Source organism: Tamandua tetradactyla, chromosome 11, assembly GCF_023851605.1.
Source record: "Tamandua tetradactyla isolate mTamTet1 chromosome 11, mTamTet1.pri, whole genome shotgun sequence".
Taxonomy (NCBI): Eukaryota; Metazoa; Chordata; class Mammalia; order Pilosa; family Myrmecophagidae; genus Tamandua; species Tamandua tetradactyla.
In genome coordinates this window covers 89,392,907-89,414,135 of record NC_135337.1, presented here as the reverse complement: position 1 = coordinate 89,414,135, position 21,229 = coordinate 89,392,907, and the positions used below count along the sequence as shown (strand labels likewise).

At 47.6% G+C, this 21,229-nt stretch overlaps 1 protein-coding gene across 1 annotated transcript in view; it reads right to left on the bottom strand.

Moving 5' to 3' along the window:
- Positions 1–21,229, bottom strand: part of CACNA1A (calcium voltage-gated channel subunit alpha1 A) — a 303,811-nt gene that overhangs the window by 107,834 nt on the left and 174,748 nt on the right. The window contains 3 exon segments of the mRNA XM_077119400.1: positions 7,535–7,728; positions 12,312–12,464; positions 15,471–15,562. Coding sequence (XP_076975515.1) covers positions 7,535–7,728; positions 12,312–12,464; positions 15,471–15,562 — 439 coding nt within the window.

Genomic DNA, 21,229 nt, shown 5'->3' with positions numbered 1-21,229 from the left:
ATTTTCTCACAGGGCTAAGGCCCTAATGCTACTGAAGAATTTGAAGTCAGCCATGAACTAGCCTCAGCCCGACATTTGTATGCCATAAGAGCTAAATTCTGCTATTAAAAGTAACTTGTGAGAGGTGCACGGGTAGTTCAGTGGTTAGAATGCCCGCCTTCCTTCCATGCCGGAGACCCGGGTTCGATTCCCGGACCATGCACCCCCCCCCCCCAAAAAAAAAGATAACTTGTCTCCCTTCCTTTTGGCTCACACCTTTAGTACTGAAGTGATAGCTCTGCCTCCCCTCCTTTCAGCTTATGTTCTCCTATTGAAATGCTCATGATAACACTCTCTCCTTTTCTGCTTTGAACTTGCTATTCGCAATGACCTCATCTTCGCTTGCAAAAATCCTTAAAAACCTTGAACCCCCTAAACTTGGGGACACTAGGCCACCTGCTCTCCTACTAGGTGCCTAGTAATAAACTCTTTCTCTCTTTGAAACCCTGGTGACTCAGGAATTGGTTATTGAACATCTCCGGGCAGAAGTACCCACAGCCTTTGTCCGGTAACACATCTGGATGTGTCTGACGTTTTGTTCCTGATTACAGTGGAGCTAAGAATATTCTGCAGGTGAGGTGCCCCCATCACATCATGTCAAGGGCTATGTGGAATCCACAAGTATTATCTGGTGACAATTACCTTGACCATTTGGGTAAGGAGCTGCCTTCCAGGTACCTCCACACTAAAATCGCTGGGTTTCCCCTTTTCCCTCCTCTAGGGAGACCCTCAGCCCGGCCCACCACGGAACTGGGGGGTGGGGGACGTTACTCTCCACCTCCTGAGGGGGGACTGTCTACATATATTAAACAGAATTCTCCCGTAAGGAAGGTTTGTCTTTCCTTTCCCATTTATTTATTCATTCAATCATTTATTTATATCAGGGTGGACTCTCTTGGACAGATTATATAAGATTAAAGCACCAACTCTGTGGGGGCCTGGGAAGTGTTCACTCCCCGCCTTCTCCCTCCCCATCGAGAAGCAACCCCAAATCCCTTTGTCCCCCTAAATGTTTGGCAAGACAGGTTTACATTTTCCCTCCGATTCTAAAAGTCAATATGCAGAACAGGCAGATTTACAATGACAGGCAGCAGATTCGATGAGAAGTCCCCAGGGATTGGGAACTGGTGAGTGACTGCTAATGGATACAGAGTGTCCGACTGGGGCCGTGAGGAAATTGGGGAGCTTCGCAGAATTGCTGATGTTCAACCTTATGAATGTGTTGAATGTCACTGAATTGTACACTAAAAAATGGTTACAATGGTAAATTTCGTGATAGGTGCATTTTATCACAGTAGAATAAAGAGGAAAGAGTAAATGTGTTCCCTGTAGGAAAATTTAAATATACAGAGATGCATCAAGAAAATAAAGATTTCTGAATCCCACTGCCCAGAGGCCAGTTCTATACCATCTCAGCGATCACCCAGTCTTTTTTCTTTAGTTCCATTTTATTTTTATTTACACCCTGAAGATTCTAAGGTTCACATAACCTTCATTGTTAATTTTTTCCAGTTTTCTCCCTCTCATCATTATATCATGAGCATATCCTTCTGTACTCCATATTCTTCCATCAGATGATTTTTAATTACAACATAATAGCCCATCCTATGGAGGGAACATAAGGTATTTAACCAGCTCCTTATTCTCAGGCTTTTCCTTGCTTCCAATGTTATTCTCTTTTTATAAATAACACCGGGATGCACATCCTACAGAAGACTTCCACAGCATCACTGAGTATTTGAGGTTAAATTTTTTTATCTAAAGGCACTTCAACCAGGACACCAAAGGACAGAAACCAACCCAGAATGGATGTGCTGGCTTGAATCTGGGCTGTACCGCAGGAAAGACCACGGTCTCTTAAACCATTCTTGTGGGGACAGACCTTAGTTGGGTGGGACCTTTTGATTCGGTTGTTTCCATGGAGATGTGACCCAGCCCATTCAAGGTGTGTTTCAATCCCCTTGCTGGAGTCCTTTAGGAGAGGATGAAGGACAGATGAAACTCAGAGAGCTCAGAGAAGCTGAGAGAGAAATGCCCACAAACACTTGGAGTCAGCTACTGAGATGAAAACCAGGAGAAAAGGACCGGAAGACATGGCTATGGGCCCTCCCACATCACTAGAAGAACCCCAGATGCCAGTGTCCTTTCCTCAGAGAAGGTATCCTCTTGGTGATGCCTTAATTTGGACATTTTCATGGCCTTAGAATTGGAACGCGTACCTTAATCAACCCCTGTTGTTAAAAGCAAACCTCTTTCTGGTACACTGCATTCCGGCAGCTTCAGCAAACCTAAACAGGAAAACCTGGAAGGGGCTAAAATGGGTTGATTCATGTATCCCAAAAGATATAAGGTAGGACCATTTCCTGGTGCCCTGAAGGAGACCTTGTTTAAAAATAGGGTCGTTTCGGATGGAATTAGCTAAGTTAGGATGGGTCATACCAGGGTAGGGTGGCTTCGTAATCCAATATAACTTATGTCCTTGTAGGAAGAGGGGAGGAGACACAGACAATTCAGAGAGAGGGGAGACAGTCATGTGACAATGGAGGTGGAGATTAGATGATGCATTCTACAAGTTAAGGAACACCAAGGACGGCAGACCACCACCAGAAGTTAGAGGAGGCGTGGAAGTTTTCTTTCCTCTGCCTTTCCTCGGCTGGGAATGCTCTCCCTCAAATATCTGCCTGGCTCCCTCCTTCTTGATGCAAATGTCACCTCTTCCCAGGTGCCTTCCCTGCTTGCCTGACCTATAATAGCTCCCCACCCCACACATTTATTCTCCTGAGCTGCTTTAATTCTCATAGGACGTATCACTACTTCCCATATTATACATTTTTTGTCTCTCTCTCTCTCACTTCCTGTGTAGTTTATAATTTACTGTGCTAATTGTTTGTGTCTGCCTCCCCTACCAGCACAGAGATATCCATTTGTCTTCTTCACTGCTCTGTCCCCGGTGCCTTATTATTGCCTGGCACACAGCAGGCACTCAATAAATAATTACTGAATAAATGAATGGATTTCAGTGACTTTGAGAAAAGAAATGGGATGCTGGGATCTTCAGGTGCGGTGGGCCAGCGGGAGGCCTCCATCTGACCTCCACACCTGTGTATTCCGAGACTCTCGAAGCCAGAGGGCCCAGATCCCTCATGGACGTCACCCAGTTCAGGCCATCGCTGACTCGTCCAGAAAAGCACCAAAGGGTTGGAGGCCGGCAAGACCGTGCCCACTGGCCTCAGCTCCTGTGCTCGCCCCCACCCAGAAGCTTCTGCAGTCACGGAGGACAAAGCCAGACTCCACACCCTGTGCCCACCTATGTCTGGATGGAATGAGGGCACCCTAGGACATGTCTGGGCAAAGCCCAGCAAATAGCTGAGCACCAGGGCAGGGTCCAGACAACCCAGAAAAGCAGCAGCTCTGTCCTTACCGGTGCAAAAGACGGCCACTTCGGCCCCCAGCTCCTAATCCAGTATCGAGAGGCCCTGGTGGGACTTGCTATGCTCAAACCTATATGGTGTTGATGGGGTAGCGGGGAGGGAGAAGAGGGAGGGTGGGGGAGAAGTCTTACTTTGAGAAACCCCAGAAAAGGGCTCAGATGCAAGTGGCTTACTTGGGAGGTGGTCCAAGAAAGCACCGGTCAGAGAAGGGCGGGCAGCCAGCAGGGTACAGCTATGGTGCAGGTTATTTCTGCGGGCAACCCGGGCAAGATTCCACTGGGGACCTCATGAAGACAGCGCAGAGCAGGTTCTCAAAAGGGAGGGACCTGGGTGTGTTCCACCCCAGGCCTGGGTGCAACCCAAGCCGCCCTAGCAGTCTTAGAAAGCTCTAGGACAGAGAGTGGCAGGGGTCAGGGTAGAAGCCTTTGGGTAGACAGGGCATGGCCTGCTGCCTTATGTCTGTCCTCCAGGATTCACCTCCAGGACTCAGAGAGCCTGGTTTACACCTTCCAAAGAATCCCTCTCACTGGGGAACAGAAATCCCACCTTCAGGAGCACGGATGTTCTACTCCAGGGTTTCCCACCTTAACCCTCCCGACATTTTGGCCCCGATCATCCTTTGTGGTAGGGGTTTTCCCACACACTGTAAGACACTGGGCATCACTGGCCTCCACCTGCGGCAGCCCATTCCCCAAGTTGGGAAAACCCAAATATCTCGCCAAGTGGGGGCAGAATCACCCCCACATGAGCCTCATGTTCTAGGCTCACATTCAGCCAAAATCACTGCCTGGGCTCCTACCCAAAGGACGGTGGTGGTGGTGGGGAGTGCAAGTGCGTGGAAGGTGCTGGAAGGTTACTCTGAGTTAGCAGCAGCTACCTGCAGGGCAAGGGTGAGGTATAAAGTGGGACCACCGCACCCACTCCACTTACTCAGCTGCTGCTGGAGTTTTTACAATGCAAAAAATTCATCCACGTTTCTCAATGGAATACCAGGTGGAGTGGAGAATTTGGCTTACCCGGGGCTCACCCTGGACCAGGCATTGTGTGAGGGGCTGAAATGCATATCCCCAAAAGACATGTTCAAGCCCTAATCCCCTGGTCCTATGAATTTGACCTTATCTGGAAATAGGGTCTTTGAAAGTGATCTGACATGACTGGTGTCCCTATAAGAAGTGGAGATCTGGACAAAGGCAGGCAAACAGACAGATGGCATGTGACAAAGGAGGGAGAGATTCAAGTCCAAGGATTTTCAGAAAATCAAAAGAAGCTAGGAAGAGGCAAGGAAAGATTCTTCCCTGGAGCCTCCAGAGGGAGAAGCCCTCACCAACCTTGATTTTGGGCTTTCAGCTTCCAGAACTGTGAGAGAATAAATTTCCACCATTTTAAGCTTTCCAGTTTGTGGTACTCGGTTACAGCAGTTCTAGCAAATGAGGACAATGGGTGTCCAACAAACTCAATGATTTTGCCCCTTGAGGAAGGACTGCTTCTCCCCATTTTGCGGATGTGGAAGTGGAGGCTCAGAGAGGTCAAAAGATTTGCCCCAGGTTGCACAGCAAGGAAATGGCGGAGCTAGGATCAGAACCTAGACAGGCTGGCATGCGAGTCTGGGCTCGTAACCACCAAGCTGGCTTTCTCCAAGATGACTTGGATCTAAACACAGATGCTTTCGGGGCCAAAAATCCTCTGGACCGCATTGCTTATGAAGAACTCTCCAGAAATTCGTGATCCTGCTGATATCTCCTCCCCAACCACTGGGCACACCCCCAGTGTCTTACTCTGAACCTCCAAGTTCTTTCTCTGGGTGCCTGACCCTGTGACACATCTTCTTTCCATGTTCACAATTTCCTCTGCTCCTCTCTGCTCTCATTCCATGCCTTCACCTTCCCATCTCCCAGTTTCATTTCCCTCACAGAAGTGTTCACTTTCCCTGAAGATTCTTCTCACACATGCTCTGCAAAGTAAAGACCTAGAACCCACAGGAATCTCCTCGCAAGCTTTGGCCAATTAGGTGCAACCTTTCACCCAAGCTGTTTTCAGGTGAAGCCCAAGAGGGAGCCTGAGCCTCATGTGAATCTGCCACCTGTTCCCAGACAGCTACTTTCAGACAAGGTCTTCACACAAATTAGAACATGATGCCCCTCCCCCACATCCTTTACTTCTGTCAATAAATTATCATAAGAATGGCAGAAAATTATGTTGTCCATGATTTGAACAGCACTCTTGAGGTGCAATGGCTTGCTCAGTGTGTAACCTGCACAACTGTACAGGTGGCCCCGTTTGCTCCCCACGCCCAAGCTACATTCTCAACCCTACCCTGATCAAAAGCACGGGTTTTTCTGATTGCCCTCTACCCGCTAGTCGGGGAATTTCTCAAGGCATGTGCACCATGACCAGGGGGAGAGATCAGCAACTCTGTGTGCAGGAGAAAGCCTAGTATTGCATCCAAGCAGCTTAATTGGGCCTGGATGAGAAGAATCTAAAATGGCCAGGCAAACAGGAGACCACCACAAGTCAACAGAGGTGAGAGGCCAGAAGATGCTCCCTGGGGTGGGCTGCACCTGTGGAATCCTTGTGTTTCACCCTGTATCTTTGACTCCATCCACATCTAGCTGCTGATGGGACACTGGCTTGGGGGCTTCTCACCTGATCAGGTAGATGGGAGAAGATATGTTGTGCGGAGGGCAGGCAGAACTTTAAAACGTGCACAGCTAAATATCTATCAAAATTATAAATGCATTTAGCTTTTGACACAGCAATCCCACTCCTTGTACCGTACATCCCCCTACCTTCAACTCTATCTGAAGAGAGGCACATACAACATTTCTCATGGCAGTCTGGTGCTCAGTGTCAAAGGATTTGAAACTGCTCAAGCACCCTTCTCAAGGGGACTGGTCAAATTAACTATGGGAATTGGAATCTATGCAGCTATGAAAAGGAAGACTTTATACAGGAATCGGAATCCTATGCAGCTGTAAAAAAGAATACTTTCTATGTACTGATATGGAAAGATCTTCAGAATATGATATAGGGTGGAAAATAATATCAAAGAGCAGAACAGAATCTATGGCATGCTACCTTTTTGTGTAAGAATGGGGATGCAGGGAGATTTAATTATGCATTGTTTATATAAATAAGCATTGGGAGGCTATGCTAAGAAACTAAAGAGCTTATGGATAGGGCTGGGAACAGACTACAGGGTGGATAGGTACAGGAAGTAGCATTTATTTGTTCAGATTTTCCCCTGATATTTTCAGGACCAAGGACAGAAGCACAAATGGAGGCCCATGTACTGGGCTTTCATATTTCAAAGCTATTCATGTTTCTACTTCACAAACATACCTCTTGGAAGGTGAGGGTGTAATTTAGAACCTGTGCATCTGCTCTGGATGGTGGTATGGGGAAAGCCAGCCCTACCCCTTGAAAAAGCTTGCTTCCCTCCTCTTCCCACTCCTGGCTCAGTACTGCACTGGAGAGGTTCCTTGCACTCTTGCAGGGACAGTCCAGCTTGCGTGTGCAAGCTCCAGCCACATTTGTTAGCAGCCATCCTTGGGACACCTCTTTTCCCCAGGGAGTGATACAGGCTGTATCACTGGAGAACAGAGCCACCGAGGAATCTCACGCAAGTCTATGGTACCTGGGTGTGGGCAGGGAATTCCAGGACCCCGGAAAATCCAGACTGTGGTCTAGAAAGGGGGGCTCAAACTTCTGGCAGACATGCGCCCCCAGGCCCATGGAGTCCTCACTCCCTTTCCCGGGTTTGAGGACATATGCCACTCTATCTATAACCACTCTACAAAAACTTAAAACTGTATTTTAAAATTTGCACAACACAAACCTATTGAGCATGTTTGACCCCCTCTAAATTTCCTCTGATGAGCTGCTGGCATCTTCAGAGGCCTGGCCCCAGGCCAGCCCTCTTGGGGCTAGGGGGTGGGGGGTGTTGTCCCTGGGCTGCCTCCCCCAGCTCCGGGCCCTTCTGTTGCAGCCTTGGACCACTGCCCATCCCAAGGGCCACCTCCTCCCGGGACCCCAGCCACCTCGCACGCTCCCCCCGGCTCACTCACATTGTAGAGGAGGTCAGTCCACCCTTCCATGGTGATGCACTGGAAGACGGTCAGCACTGCAAACAGGATGTTGTCGAACTGAGTGATCCCGTTATTAGGCCCTTCCCAGTAGGGCTGACATTTGGTCCCATTGGGGCAGGTGCGGGCGGGTTCCTCTGTCCCACAAGGAGCTGGAGACTCACCCTGAATGTCATCTAGGAAAGGGAAGGGGAGAAGAGTCAGCGTCCAGGCGAGGGTGGAAGCAGGGAAAACCAGCTTTGAGAGGTAGAGGCCAGTGCGTCCTCAAGGCTGGTGAAAACAAAAAAAAAGCTATTGGGATGAACTTAACAGTCTTTTCATTTCTACACAACCAACTTTTGGCTTTGCTGATCTTTTATTTGTTTTCTATTTCATTCATTTATTCTCCAAACTTTTTCTCTCCTTGTTTTCTGTGAGCTTGTACTGTCACAAGATGGATAGACTTCCCTTAAGGCTATACATTTTCCTTTAAGTGCAGCTTTAGCTGCATCTCACAAATTTCATTACGTATTATATCATTATTGTTTAAGTAACAGTATTACAATATTACTACTTCTTCTCTGACCCATGGAAAATGAAGAAGTATTTCAGGGTGGGCCACGGTGGCTCAGCAGGCAAGAATGCTTGCCTGCCATGCCAGAGGACCCGGGTTCGATTCCCAGTGCCTGCCCATGTTAAAAAAAAACAAAAAACAAGAAGTATTTCAAAGAAAAACATTACAGACATACCCAAAGACAGAAGAGCATAATGAATTGTCACCAATTCATTATCAATTATTGCCCATTTCAACAACAATCAATCTGGGCCAATCTTACTTCCAGGTCATACTTATTTCCTCTATTTCCCAAGCCCCCTTGTCCCACTTTGCCATGCTATGAGAATATTTTAAAGCAAATCTCTAAGGCATATAATTTTACCCACTTCTCTTACTATCCATACATTTTAAGTTACCTTTTTGTGACAGATTTCCAGCTTTCTGGCCTGATGAACGGAGACTACATATTGTATTCTCTCAGTCCTTTGAAAACTGTTGAGATTTGCCTTATGGTCCATACTACAATTCTGTAAATTTTCCGTGAGTGCTGTGCAGTAGATGGTGCAATGTTCTCTAGACGTCCATTGGGATGAGTTATCAATCACATTGTGTTATGCTTCTGTAGCCTTGCTGGTTTTTCTTTTTTTCTTGAGAGGTATTGGGCTCAGGGGGTGGTTTTGGGGGCAAGGGGTCAGTATACCCAGAAAGCTAAGCTTTCTCCTCCAATTAGATGGAGGCAGACCACAAAAATACCGTAAGGGAAGAGAAATGTGCCAACGGACACCTGCTCATTGGAAACCAGTTGGACTGGACACCAAAGGTTGGATCAGAATTTGAAGGCATTGATGGGGGTGGGGGGAGGTGCCCTTGTCCTTAGGGAACACACAGAAGTGAAAGTCTGTGGAGGTTCAAAGAAGATTCCCAGAGTGTCCCCACTGACCATAGCAGAAAGTAGAAGACTATTTTATTCAATGAGTGACAGAACACTTTGAAGGTTTTCTAAGAAGGGAGTGACAGTGTCAGACAAGAAAACAAACAGTCGAGTGTGTGAACTCAAGCTCCCTACTAAAACAAAAATATCTCAGTGTACATGCAGCACCCACTCCCAAGCTCAGCTTAGCACCCAGCAGATAGAAATAAACCAACACTGAATGAATGCATCTTGTTGACCTTTGAGGTTCTGGTTAAACAGAAACTTGAAGTCTAGCCTCAGGGTTTCTGACGCCCACGGCTCCAAGAAGCAAAGACCAGTCAGCCACTGGCTGGAGATGCCGGAAATCTTTCCCCTCTCATACGGAACTCGGCTACCCAGATGATGATTTGATAAATACAGGTTGGAAGGCAGAATCTTTTAAACATAAGGTTTGGGGCAGGGGAAAAAAAGAATATGCTCCTATATATAATAAATGAGAACCACTGTTTATGGGAAGGTGGGCTCTGCTTGGAACTTTCTATGTCCCATCAGCAACCCCTCATGTTAACCCATTTAACGCTACTCCCTTCTCCTCTGCTCTATGGTCTCTCTCCCGCCTTTTTGCCTTTTCGTAGTTTGGATGACAAAAATCACACATTAGCCTTCACTGCTGAGGAATGGTTGCAAATGAAACGAGGTGGGGGGTGGGTGGTCTCATCTCCTCAAACTATTTCGGAAGCTCTTGGAAAGCAGGAAGACTTCCGCTTTATTTCTGCGTTCCTCTGAGTGTTTAGCACAGGGCTGGCTGCTCTAGGATGGGTTCCCAATGAAGAGATGCTGAGAATGTGTCTATCTTTAGCACCTCTGCCCAGTGGTGTTTCTTGACAGTGGCTCCCTCCCTCTCTCCCCATCCCCTGCCACTGCAAAACACTCTCTAAGGGGCTGCTTCTAGAAAAACAGTGGTCCAGAGATACTGAGGAATTTGGTTTATAAATATATTTTAAAATTAACCTGCTGCCTGGGTGTCTGTGTATATCTGTCTCTTACTCACACGCTTTATATTTTTAATCCTGAGCTTTTCAGTCATATTCCTAAATCTAGGTTTCCTACCCTTGCATGCCTGCACCTACACAAATACCCTCTGACCCCAGCCAGCCCCTGCAGCCTCTTCTCTTTTAGCGAAGAGAATTAATCCAGTCCAAGGAAATTACTTGTTTGGGAAACACACAAGCAAACCCTCCCCCCCCCCCCCCCAAGAATCCAGAAGTCCTTGTCTCTCTGTTGGTGGCTGATTTTTCCAAGGGACCCTACCCTGCACCCCTCCCTCTTGTGTTTCCGCCGGGTGATGCGGCCGGGCGCAGAAATAGCTCTGCCTCAATTAACACCTTTTTCATCAGGGAAAGGAATAATTAGGACATTCCATATTGAGCACGCCTCAGAAACCCAGGAGAGGAGACAGGAGGAGCAGACGAAAAGGAGGAAGAAATGCAAATAAGCACGACGAAACCTTCCCCACTGGGTTTTCCCTCCCCCGCCCCCCGGGGAGGTCTGGGGACAAGGGCATGTCTCTGCTGACCCTTTGCTGGGTGATGGAGGTAGATGGAAAGCCACTTCAGGCTTGCACGTTTGTCCCTGGCCACCTTCTCCCAGTTAGACAGACCTGAAACCTCTTTCTCATGACACTTGTGCCTCTTTTGGGCTCTACTGTCCAGCTCCCTCTCTCTCAATTAGTGGCTCCCTTGACTCCAAGGCTCAGAATAGGTGCTGCATTTTGCAGGCACTGGAATGGCTGCTGACTTGAATACTGAAATACTGGTATCCTCATTACCTATTCTTGCTGCTTCTTAGGTTTCAAATAGCAAATAGCTGGAGTTGGACAATGTAGTAGGTTGAATTGCATCCCTGCCCCCACCCCACCAAAAAAGAAAAGAGAGAGAGATGTCTCAGTCCTAACCCCCCACCCCCCTGAATGGAACCCTATTTGGAAATGTGATTAGCTAAGAAACCCGGGATACATTCATTCTGGATTTAGGGTGGGACCTAAACCCAATGAGAGTTGTCCTAATAAGAAAAAGGAGAAGGAAACAGACAGAGAGACACAGGGAAAGTGGTCACATGATGACGGAGGCAGAGATTGGAGTGGGGCTGCCTCAAGCCAAGGAATTCAGGGGCCACCAGAAGCTGAGAAAGGCAAGGAAGACTTTGGAGTGGAGCATGGCGTCGCTGACACCTTGATTTCAGGTTTCTGGCCTCCAGTACTGTGGGAGAATAGATTTCTGTGGTTTGAAGCCACCCAGATTGTAGCAACTTATTTAGGACAGTCAAAGGAAATTAATACAGACAGCAAGGGATTTAACCGAAAATGTGCTCCAAAGCCATTTGCCTCCTGTATATCAGTCGGCCCTGACATATGGCTGGCTCAGAGCCATTCTGGAACCCCAGGGTTGTTGCCTCCTACAGTCCCAGCTCTTCTGCCCGCCTCCCCCCACACGAGATGTCTTCTTGCCCAGCCACTAAGAACCTAACACCAGCACAGCAAGGGCCTCTGCGCCTCTGCCCAGTGTTGGTTTGAAGGACTCCAGTTGGGGCATCTTCAGAAAGATCCTTGGGGAAACCAGGAGGGACTAAGTCTACTCCCCTCTTTGACAAATGAATGACCTGTGTGCGAATTCCAGTACCACTCTGCCCCTTAAATCATAAGATTGCATGTGGGAGTGGGGGCTTCCGCCCAAAAAGCAGCCAAGCAGCTACCTCTTTCTTCCTAGCCAGGTACCCTCCCTCTTTCTTCTGCTTTAGAGCCCACATGGCCTGAGGTTACTGGAAGGTAACCAGATGGACACTATCTGCTTGTATATTGCCACCCACCTGCAAACACTTGCAATACCTGCTCGGGCCACTGGGCAATATTGATTACTACCCAATATCGGCAGAAGTTGGTAGGTCTGTACCCCAATTATCTCAACCCTTGGGTGGATGACTTGGCAGTGTATCCTCTATATTGTTTCCTGAAGGTCCCCAGTGGATTTGCACCCCAATTGCCCATGGTGGTCACTGGCTCAAAGACGCACCCTTTACTCACATCTTCCCTTCCATGTTTCACCCCACCCCCACTTGTCCTTGGGTCTGCTCCTGGGGGACCCCAACCTAAGACCAGAGCAACTACAAGATCTCAGGGGCTCTTCCATCCCTTGCCTCTCTCAGCCATCAGGAGAAAGAAGCAAGCCCTTGTGTAACCTTTCTGGGAACTTTATCACCGAGGAAGGAAAATGGGTGGCAAGGTTGGCAAGGCACATTTGGCTGCTTGGACCTACCTGTTCCCTCTTCAAAGCAGGTGGTATGAAATTTTCCCATATAAAATTCTAACCCTATGATTGCAAAAATAAGGATTGCAAAAAATAGGAGGAGGCCAATCTGCAGCAGAGGAATCATTGCTTTCATGATGGATTTCAGGACGACTTGTAAACCTGGGGAGACACAGAGAGAGCCCCACAGGGCCGTGAGCAGGAACCCCCAACCCCGCTACCGAGATGCTTCCCAAGGGAGCTGGGGATTGGCAATGGCAAAGGAAGATGGCGGAAGGGCCATATGGAGGCTGGGTCACTAAAATAACAGAAACTCTTCCTAATTTTTAAAATCACTTTTTAATTATTTAAAAAAGCACTTTGACAAATGCTGTTCCCTGTGGTGACCTATGGGTGAGAAGGGGGAAGAAATCCATGATTTTCCAAGCCACATTCCCAGGTGTGGGGCAGCTTCCACGCACCAGGGGAGCCTTTTATTTTATTTTATTTTTTTCTGCCAAGAGGGGCATCCCTTCCCAATCCAAACAGAGGGCCCATGTAGGGTAGCTGCAGATCTTCCCAGGAGAGTAATCCATGTCCCAATTCCAGACTCACTGATCTCACTGGCTTCTAGAAACAACCCATAAGGAAGGTGCAAGTGTAACCTGCCCCCCATTTTACAGAGGTGGGAAACAAGGCTCAGAAAGGTACAGGGATTCATCCAAGGCCACAAGAAATGGCAGAGCCAGAACTGGAATCCTGGCCCAATGCCTTCCAATGTTCCGGGGTAACCAATTCAGAAAGATGGTGGTGAATTAGAAGATAACGAACCATCGCTGAAGTGGGGGCATGGTAGAATGGAAGACAGACCCAACTGGGCATCTGAGGACCTGGAACTGGGGTAGTTTTACTACCAGCTAATGATGGACTCTGGGCAAGCTGTTATCCCAGCAAATCCAGTGTCTACTAGCCTCCGACATGATAAATATCACATCCATGTTGGTGGATGATTGAGTGACTCTAGGCTTGAAATTTCTTTGGAAGAGGTAGGGGTTAAGTAGATGAGAATTAAAATTTCAACCTACTCTGAAAGTCCATGATTCTAAGATTCAAGGAACATTCAAAAGGACAATAGCCGCCATATTTTTGCTACCCAGAAGGCGACAGAATGGGACTTCTGGTTCAGGTTCGAGCGATGACAAATCCCGTGCTTGTAACCACCGCATAATGTGTAAGTAAAGTCTGTGGTTGAAATGTAGGCTCAGACATACAGCTTAGGATGAAAACTTCATGCAGCTCCATTACTAGCATCTCGTGATGGGTGAGGACCACATTTGGAGTGGGCAGAGCTGTTGGGATGGGCTCAAGGAGTCGTGCTACTCCAAGATGCAAAGGCAATGCCATTGCAGGCAGCACAGAGGTGGGTGCAGCTCTGGATGCAGGGAGAGTTGGGTTTGAATGCTAGCTCTGCCACGGAGGTGGGTGCTGTCGGTGCCTTGGACAGATTCTCTTTGCCCACCAGTGTCCTCATCCTCCATCTGCTGAGTGTTGGCTGCTGCTGACTCCCAATTGCCCCACGTTTTTGTAGAATTACCTTCGATTATCAAGACCTGTTTTACCTGGGAGGTCACTGCCTTCCACTCTCATGCCCTACAAATGGTTGCTACAGAAGTATAAAAAGCCAGCCTCCTTGTTCCAAGTTGGAGGACAGCTCTGGGGCTAGTCACATCTCAGAGCTCCCCATGGGATCAGGTTGGCTCCTTTTCCCTTCTCTCCTGAGAGCTCTCTCCCAATAAAGCAGGGGCATCCCAGTACCTATCTAAGTCTCTGCTTCTAAGGAAGCCAAAACTAAGACACTTGCTTACTGGTCATGCGACCTTAGGAGAGTGAGGTCACCTTTCCAAATTTCAGTTTCTCCACCTATAAATGGGGATGAGGAGCGTATCTCCACTGCATGATTAAACGAGACAGTTCATACCTAGCAAAGGTCTGGCCCATCAGACATGGTCACCAAAGGGAGACTTTTACTAGGATTAGTTTTGGGAGGACTCTTAATTTAATATACTGCAGGCACTTGCTGGGTCCTTACAGGGGCCTGAGTAGAAATGTTTTCTTTCTATAAAAAGACCCCATTGATGGGCATCTGGAAAACACTTGTCTTTAAACCTGGATGGCTATGAACCTGAAGGACAGAGCAAAGAAAATATAAACTAGCGCCAATGGCAGAACCTGCCTTGTAGGCTTGTTGTGAGGTTAATGAGGTTCAAAAATGGAAAATACTTAGTGCCTGGCACGTAGTAAGTGTTTTATAAATTATCATTAATATTGTCCTTATTAATGGAGGCAGTAGGACAGAGAAAAACCAGCCTTGTTTTGCTTGTTTGTTCCTATATGTGTGTGTGTACATACATTTATATATATATATATGCATATATATATATTTGTGTGTGTGTGTATATATATATATTTTTTTTTTAAATTTTGCAACTGAATTTATACCTAATCCTGATACTGCACGTTGCAACTGCCCCCAAAAGGTGAAGCAGAAGCATTCCTGGAGAGTGAGAAAGCAGCATGGAATGAGGATGAACTTTGGAGCTCACTGCTATCAAGCTGCAAGAATGAATAATTTAACCTCTCCGAGCCTCAGCTTTCTCATCTGTAATATGGGCTTGTTGGGTGATTGTGAGGAGGAAGTAAGATAATATATGGAAAGTTCTTTCTACAGTGCCTGGCATACAGTAGGTACTCAATAAATGATCATGGCCATTTATTGGCTGACATCATTATCATCTCGGCTCGGGGTCACACTTGGGTTTACTCCTTGCTCTGCTACTTCTCAGACACGTGACTCTGGTTAAATCAGCCTTTGTGAGCCTTAGTTTCACCTTCTGTAAAATGGAGCTCTTGGCACAATCAACTTCAGAGGGTCAGAAGTACTGGAGGAGGCAGTGGTTCCTGATATACAGTAAGTGCTCAATAAATGGGTGCTGGTGTGACAGGTGAGGCACCTGGCTTGCTTTTGGGAGCTCCCATGGATCTGCATTCAGGTGCCTGGTAGTTCTCTGGGGAGCTGCCCCTCAAGAGGAAGTTGCCTTGAGAGAGGCTGGGAAAGGTCTTGGGAGAGGGGAAACTGGGGTTCCCAGGACCTCCGAACAAACCCCTTACCAGGGTGGGAAACTCACGCACTTGGAATTCCAGACACCAGCTTGAGCGGCCGCAGCACTCGAACGGCCCTCAGCGTCCGTAAGTCAAACTCCGTCCCGACTGTTGCCAGGATGCTGGAAAAAAGAAGCCAAAACGGGAGACAGAGGGTGGGTTTTGGGGTCAGACATTTAGGGGGGCAGGGGGGAGGGCTTGAGGCCTGATGTTATTTATTGGCTGGGTGACTTTGCATCGCTGGCCCTCAGTTTCACCATCTGTAAAGTGGTGTTAATAGCGTGTATCTCATGGGATAAAAGATGATCTACGAAGACCCAAAGCAGGTATAAGGTTGACGCTCAATAAATGTTGGTTTCTTTGGGATGAGAACAGATGCTTCCTTACAGCACAGGTGCTGCGGCCTCCAGCAATCAAGGTGGATTGTGGGGAGTACTGGATCTGTGGAAGGAGCTGGGATGATGGGGTCCCTTTGGGGGTTCAGGGGTAACAGCTCTTTACCAACTGGCAGAAAAGCAGGTCAGATTAAGAGCCCAGAGGCCCAGGGTCACGTCCCAGCTCTGCCACTTCCAAGCTGGGTGACCTAACCTAGGGTAAATCACTTTCCTCTCTCCGTGCCTCAGTTTCCTCTTTTGCATAATGGGTATAAAAAGTGTACCGATTCCTCAAAGGGTGGAGAGGGTTAAATGAGCCTGTGAAGTGCTCAGACAGTGCCTGGCACACTGCAAGCGCACTAAGCTACTCAAAAATAAAAGAAATCCTAAACAGTGTGACTTGTTGACGTGGCCTAGAATGGATCAGCCCTAAAAGGTGGCTAAGACTCAAGCCTTGTGTCCAAAGTCACTCTTTTAAAAAAGGAAAAATACCGTATGATTCCATGATATGAAATACCTAGAATAAGCATATTCATAAAGACTGCTGGTAGATACAGGTTACTAGGGGCTGGGGGACCGGGAATGAGGGGGGAATGGGGAGTTATTGCTTAACGGATGCAGAGTTCCTGTTTGGGGTGATGGAAAAGTTTTGTCACGGATGGTGGTGAAGGTAGCTTCAACACTAAGTGTGATTAGCAGCAGTGAATGGTACACTTGAAAGTGGTTAAGATGGGAAATTTTAGGTTACATATATGCTATGCAAGAAGTCACTGTTATAAATGGAAGTGAACAAGAGTCATTTTCAATAGGCAAGAAGAATGTAGAAACCCTCCAGTGAAGACCCTGTCCTGTGACCTTGCGATTACCCCAGTTTAGATGTGCTCTTAATCGTATCCACATTCCCGTGGGAGTGAACCCAGTGTCTTTAGGATCTCTTGAAGATGGTACTTTTAGTTGAGGTGTGGCCCAATTAAATGAGGTTGGGTCTTAACCTGAAATGGGATCCTTTATAAGCAGAAGGAATTTAGACATGAGAGAGAAAGCCAGAGGGAGGAGATGGACACTGGAAGTCAAGAGGAATCCAGAAGAGAAAAGAGACAACATCCCCACGTGATGGGAATCCCAAGGAAACCCAAGGATTGTGGCCAACCAGCAACAGAAGGCTACCTACCCTGGGAGAAAGCAAGTCTTTGAGCCTCTGGAATCGTAAAACAATAAATGCCTGTTGTTTAAGCCAATCCATTGTGTGGTATCTATCATAGCAGCTCTGAGGAACCAAGACAGACCTCCTTTGTCCAAGAATGGCAAGACAAAGGACTCAAGAGCCTCTTCATGGGAAGGAAGACCAGGGAACTTCCCAGGCCTGTTCCTGAAGCATTTCAGAGGTAAGTGCTATCTGTGAGCTGTCACGGCACAAGTCAAGAGAAGAGCTTGTTATCAGAGCTACAGGTGATGGACAAGAAATGCCAATACATGGAGGGCTCTGAGGTTAAGGAGAGGATGACCGTGGAGAATAATCTTGGTGTGCTGTCCAAGAGGTCAGACTTTCCCACATCAGCCTGAGGCCAAGAGGCAGCTGAATCTCCTTGCACAAGGGTTTTCTCTGATGCCATGGCAGGCTGGGGAATGATCCAGCCTAAGCAGTAGCCCTCAACCTGATGGACAGGAGTCGGTGGACCACTACCCCAGCTCCCTTGCCCTCATTTTGGATCTCTCGAAGGAGCGAATTCTACATGGGTTTCCAGTGCAACTGAGCCCAAGTGCCCACAGAAATAACTTCCTCGAAGACTCACCCTTCTGAGTCATTTTGCTATCCTGTACCAACACTTCCCGGCATCACCTCCTAGGTAAGAACTGCATGCACTTGAGTGCTTGTTTCAGAGTCTGCTTCTGGGGCACCCCAAACACAGACACTCAGCACCCCTGACTCTTTTGCAAGGCAATTTCTGGAGCACCTATGAGTATGTTGGTTTGAACTGGCAAAAATCTGAGCAACTGATTATTTCCTCCATGCTGGCCAGAGCAGCATGTGAATTTACTCTTGCCCTACGGTGCTGGCACGGAAGACAGGACTTAACTAATAAAAACAGTCATGCCTTGCTCTATTGCATTTTGCTTTATTGTGTTTTGCAGACATTGCATTTTTTACAAATCGGAAGTTTACGGCAACCCTGCGTTGAAAAGTCTATTGGCGTTTTTATTTCCAGCGGCATGTACTCATTTCGTGTCTCTGTATCATATTTTAATTACGGTGTGTACATTGTTTTTTTTTAAAGACATAAGGCACATTTAATAGACTACAATCGACTGTAAACATAACTTTTATATGCCCTGGGAAACAAAAAAAAAATCATGTGACTCGATGTATTGAGCTATTTTGCAACATCTCCAAGGTGTGCCTGCACACGCTACGAATGAAATGGTCACAGGTGTGATGCATTCTCAGAGGGTGCCGGGAAGATAAGCAGGTTGAGGGCACACAGCAGCCGGTGGTTAGCTAGTCTGATCTCACAGATGAGGAGGGGTCATTGAGGTTAGTGGGGGAAGAAGTTTCCAGGCTGAAGTGATGGTTTGCACGGATGACCTGAGATGGGAACTGAGATGGCAGCCTGGCTGGGATGTGGACGGAGAGGGTGTGCCATGAAGCTGGACACCAGGAGGTGGGGGGATGTGATACGACCCCGAAGAACGCGGAACGTGATTTTTCTCTGATTCTCTCTCCCCCTACCACCAATTTTCTGATATTCATTTAGGTTCCTCGAACTCTGTCTCAAAGACCACCATTGCATTCCTGGCACTTTACGTTCTTCCCTCTTGGCTGATGGGAAAAGCTGTTGGTTAGGGGGTGGAGTGCAAACTGCAGGCATTTAATTGTTTCACAAACATTAAATGACGCACCTACAATGTGCGGGGCTCTGCCCTGGGCGCTGGGGACACAAGGGACCTGTGCCTGCATGAAGAAGACTAAGAATAAATCCGATAAATATGCTGGAAGTCAGAGGTGACGTGTACCAAGGAGAGAAGCAAAGCAGGGAAGAGCGGAGGGGAGTGTCGTGGCATGGGGCTGGGTGAGGGAAGCGGTGATGTTTACATCAAATGTCCAGACCAGTACTGCCCAGCAGAAATGTAACGCGAGCCACCTATGACATTAAAAATTTTCTAGTAGCTGCATTAAAAATGTAAATGAACAGGTGAAAATAATTGTCATGTTTTACTTTGCCCAGTTTATCCAAGGCAGTATCAATTCAGCAGGTAATCAATATGAAAGACCATTACTACGATATTTTATGTTGTTTTCTTTGGACTGGTCTTTGATGTGTAGCAGTCTACACTTACAATGCCTCTCCACTCAAGTGCTCAGCAGTCACATGTGGCGTGGGGGAAGGGCAGAGAATGATATCTGAGTTAAGACTTGAAGGAAGGAAGTACATATTTGCACTTCCCACCCTGGGAAGGCAGGTGTGGGAAACTCTCGGGGCAGGGGAACCAGCCATGCAAAGGCCCTGGGGCTGGACCACACCTGGTGAATTTGAGGGACAGAGAGGAGGCCGGTGTGTCTGGACAGAGTAAACGAGGGGTAAGTGGGGAAGATGAGGGCAGGGGTGATGGGGAAGCTCATGCAGGGCTTTGTGGGCTTCAGGGGGGACTTTGGCTTTTGCTCTGAGTGAAGTGGGAGCCACGGAGGGTTCTAAGCAAAGGAAGGAGGGGATCTGACTTGGATTAAAATAAACTCCTGTGGCTGGAAGAGGGGTGTGCGAGAGGAAGCCAGGACACTGGGGAGGAGGCAATGGCACTGGTCCAGATGAGGGATAATGCTGCTGGACAGAGAGGTGGTGCTGGTCATAATGATAACAATGGGATAAACCCAACCTTATCCTCTGGGGGACCAACAATTAAGGGGACAAGAGATTCAAGGACAAGTCCCTCCAGACCCAGCCCTGCAGGATGCATGATTGAGGAGCAAATGACTGCAGATGGGTGGATGGACGGTAGCACACAGAGTCAGATGTCCAGACTTCAAGTCAAATCCCAGACCTGTGCTTTCACGCCCTACGACTGCTGCTAAATTTCTTAACCTCCCGAGCCTCAGAAGTGAAGATAATCTGATTTCCCACCTGCCTTGAGCAATCCCAGCCAACACCCAAGAGGTCCGATCTTTGGGACCCCTCCCTGGAAGGATGGGAAGCAATGAAGAGGTGAAGGGAGGTGGGAGAAGGTTTTGGCTGCAGCGGCAAAGGGCATCATCACTTTGGGTGTGCGACCTGTGGAGGGATGAGGAGGGCTGGGCAATGAGCCAAGGAGAGGGGCTTGATCCCGTGGGCACTGAGGAGTCACTTAAGGTTTCAGAGGAGCAGAGGGACATGATTAAGGCTGGCATTGGGGAGACAACCCTGACAGCTGAAAGGACAGATTGGTGGTGATGGAGGCAGGAGTTAAAGGGAGCCACAGGAGCAGGCCAGCATAATGAGGGCTGGAACTAGGACAAAGCTAGTGGGTGTACAAAGGAGGGACCAATTTATATATAGCTGCCGTTGATTGCCATGTACCCGGAAGTTGCCTCATCTTATCAAATCCCTCCCGCATCTCAACGGGAGGCAACATGAGTCCCATTTTACAGAGGAGGAGACTAAATGCTGAGACAGTTAACGACTCAGGGTGGGAGGGCCATGCCGCTGTGGATGAGCTTGAAGCCAGGACCACAGGTTTCCAGAACCTCAATTCTCAACTGTCATGCTTCACTGCCTCATATGCGTAGCTAGAGGTGGTGGAGGCAATAATGGGGAAGAAAGAGAAGGAAGGTGGTTCCTCAAAGAGTAACACACAAAGGGGGTGCACGGGTGGTTCAGTGGTAGAATGCTTGCCTTACATACAGAAGACCCTGGTTCAATTCCTACATGATGCACCCCCTCCCCCCCAAAAAAGTAACACATAGAATTACCATATAACTCAGCAATTCCATTCCTGGAAGTCAGAGGCAATGGGTGTAAGGAGATAGGTACACCCCCACCTTCTTTTGAGAGTTCCCCAAAAGAATGAAAAACATGGACTCAGATATACACCAAGTTTCATTGCAGCCTTATTCACAATAGCCAAAAGGTGGAAGCAACCCAAGTGTCCATCAACAGACGAATGGATAAACAAAATATGGCATAGCCCTGTAAGGGAATATTATTCAGCTGTAAAAAGGAATAATGTTTTGATTTAATTCAAACTTTAACATGGATGAAGCCTGAAGACATTATGTTGAATGAAAGACATCCGACACAAAAGGACAAATATTGTATGAGCTCATTCATATGAGAAAATTAGAATACGCAAATTCATAGAGGTAGAAAGTAAATTAGAGGCTACCAAGGCTGTGGTGAGAGTGGACAGTGGAGAGTTACTGTTTACTAGGTATAGAGTTTCAGTTTG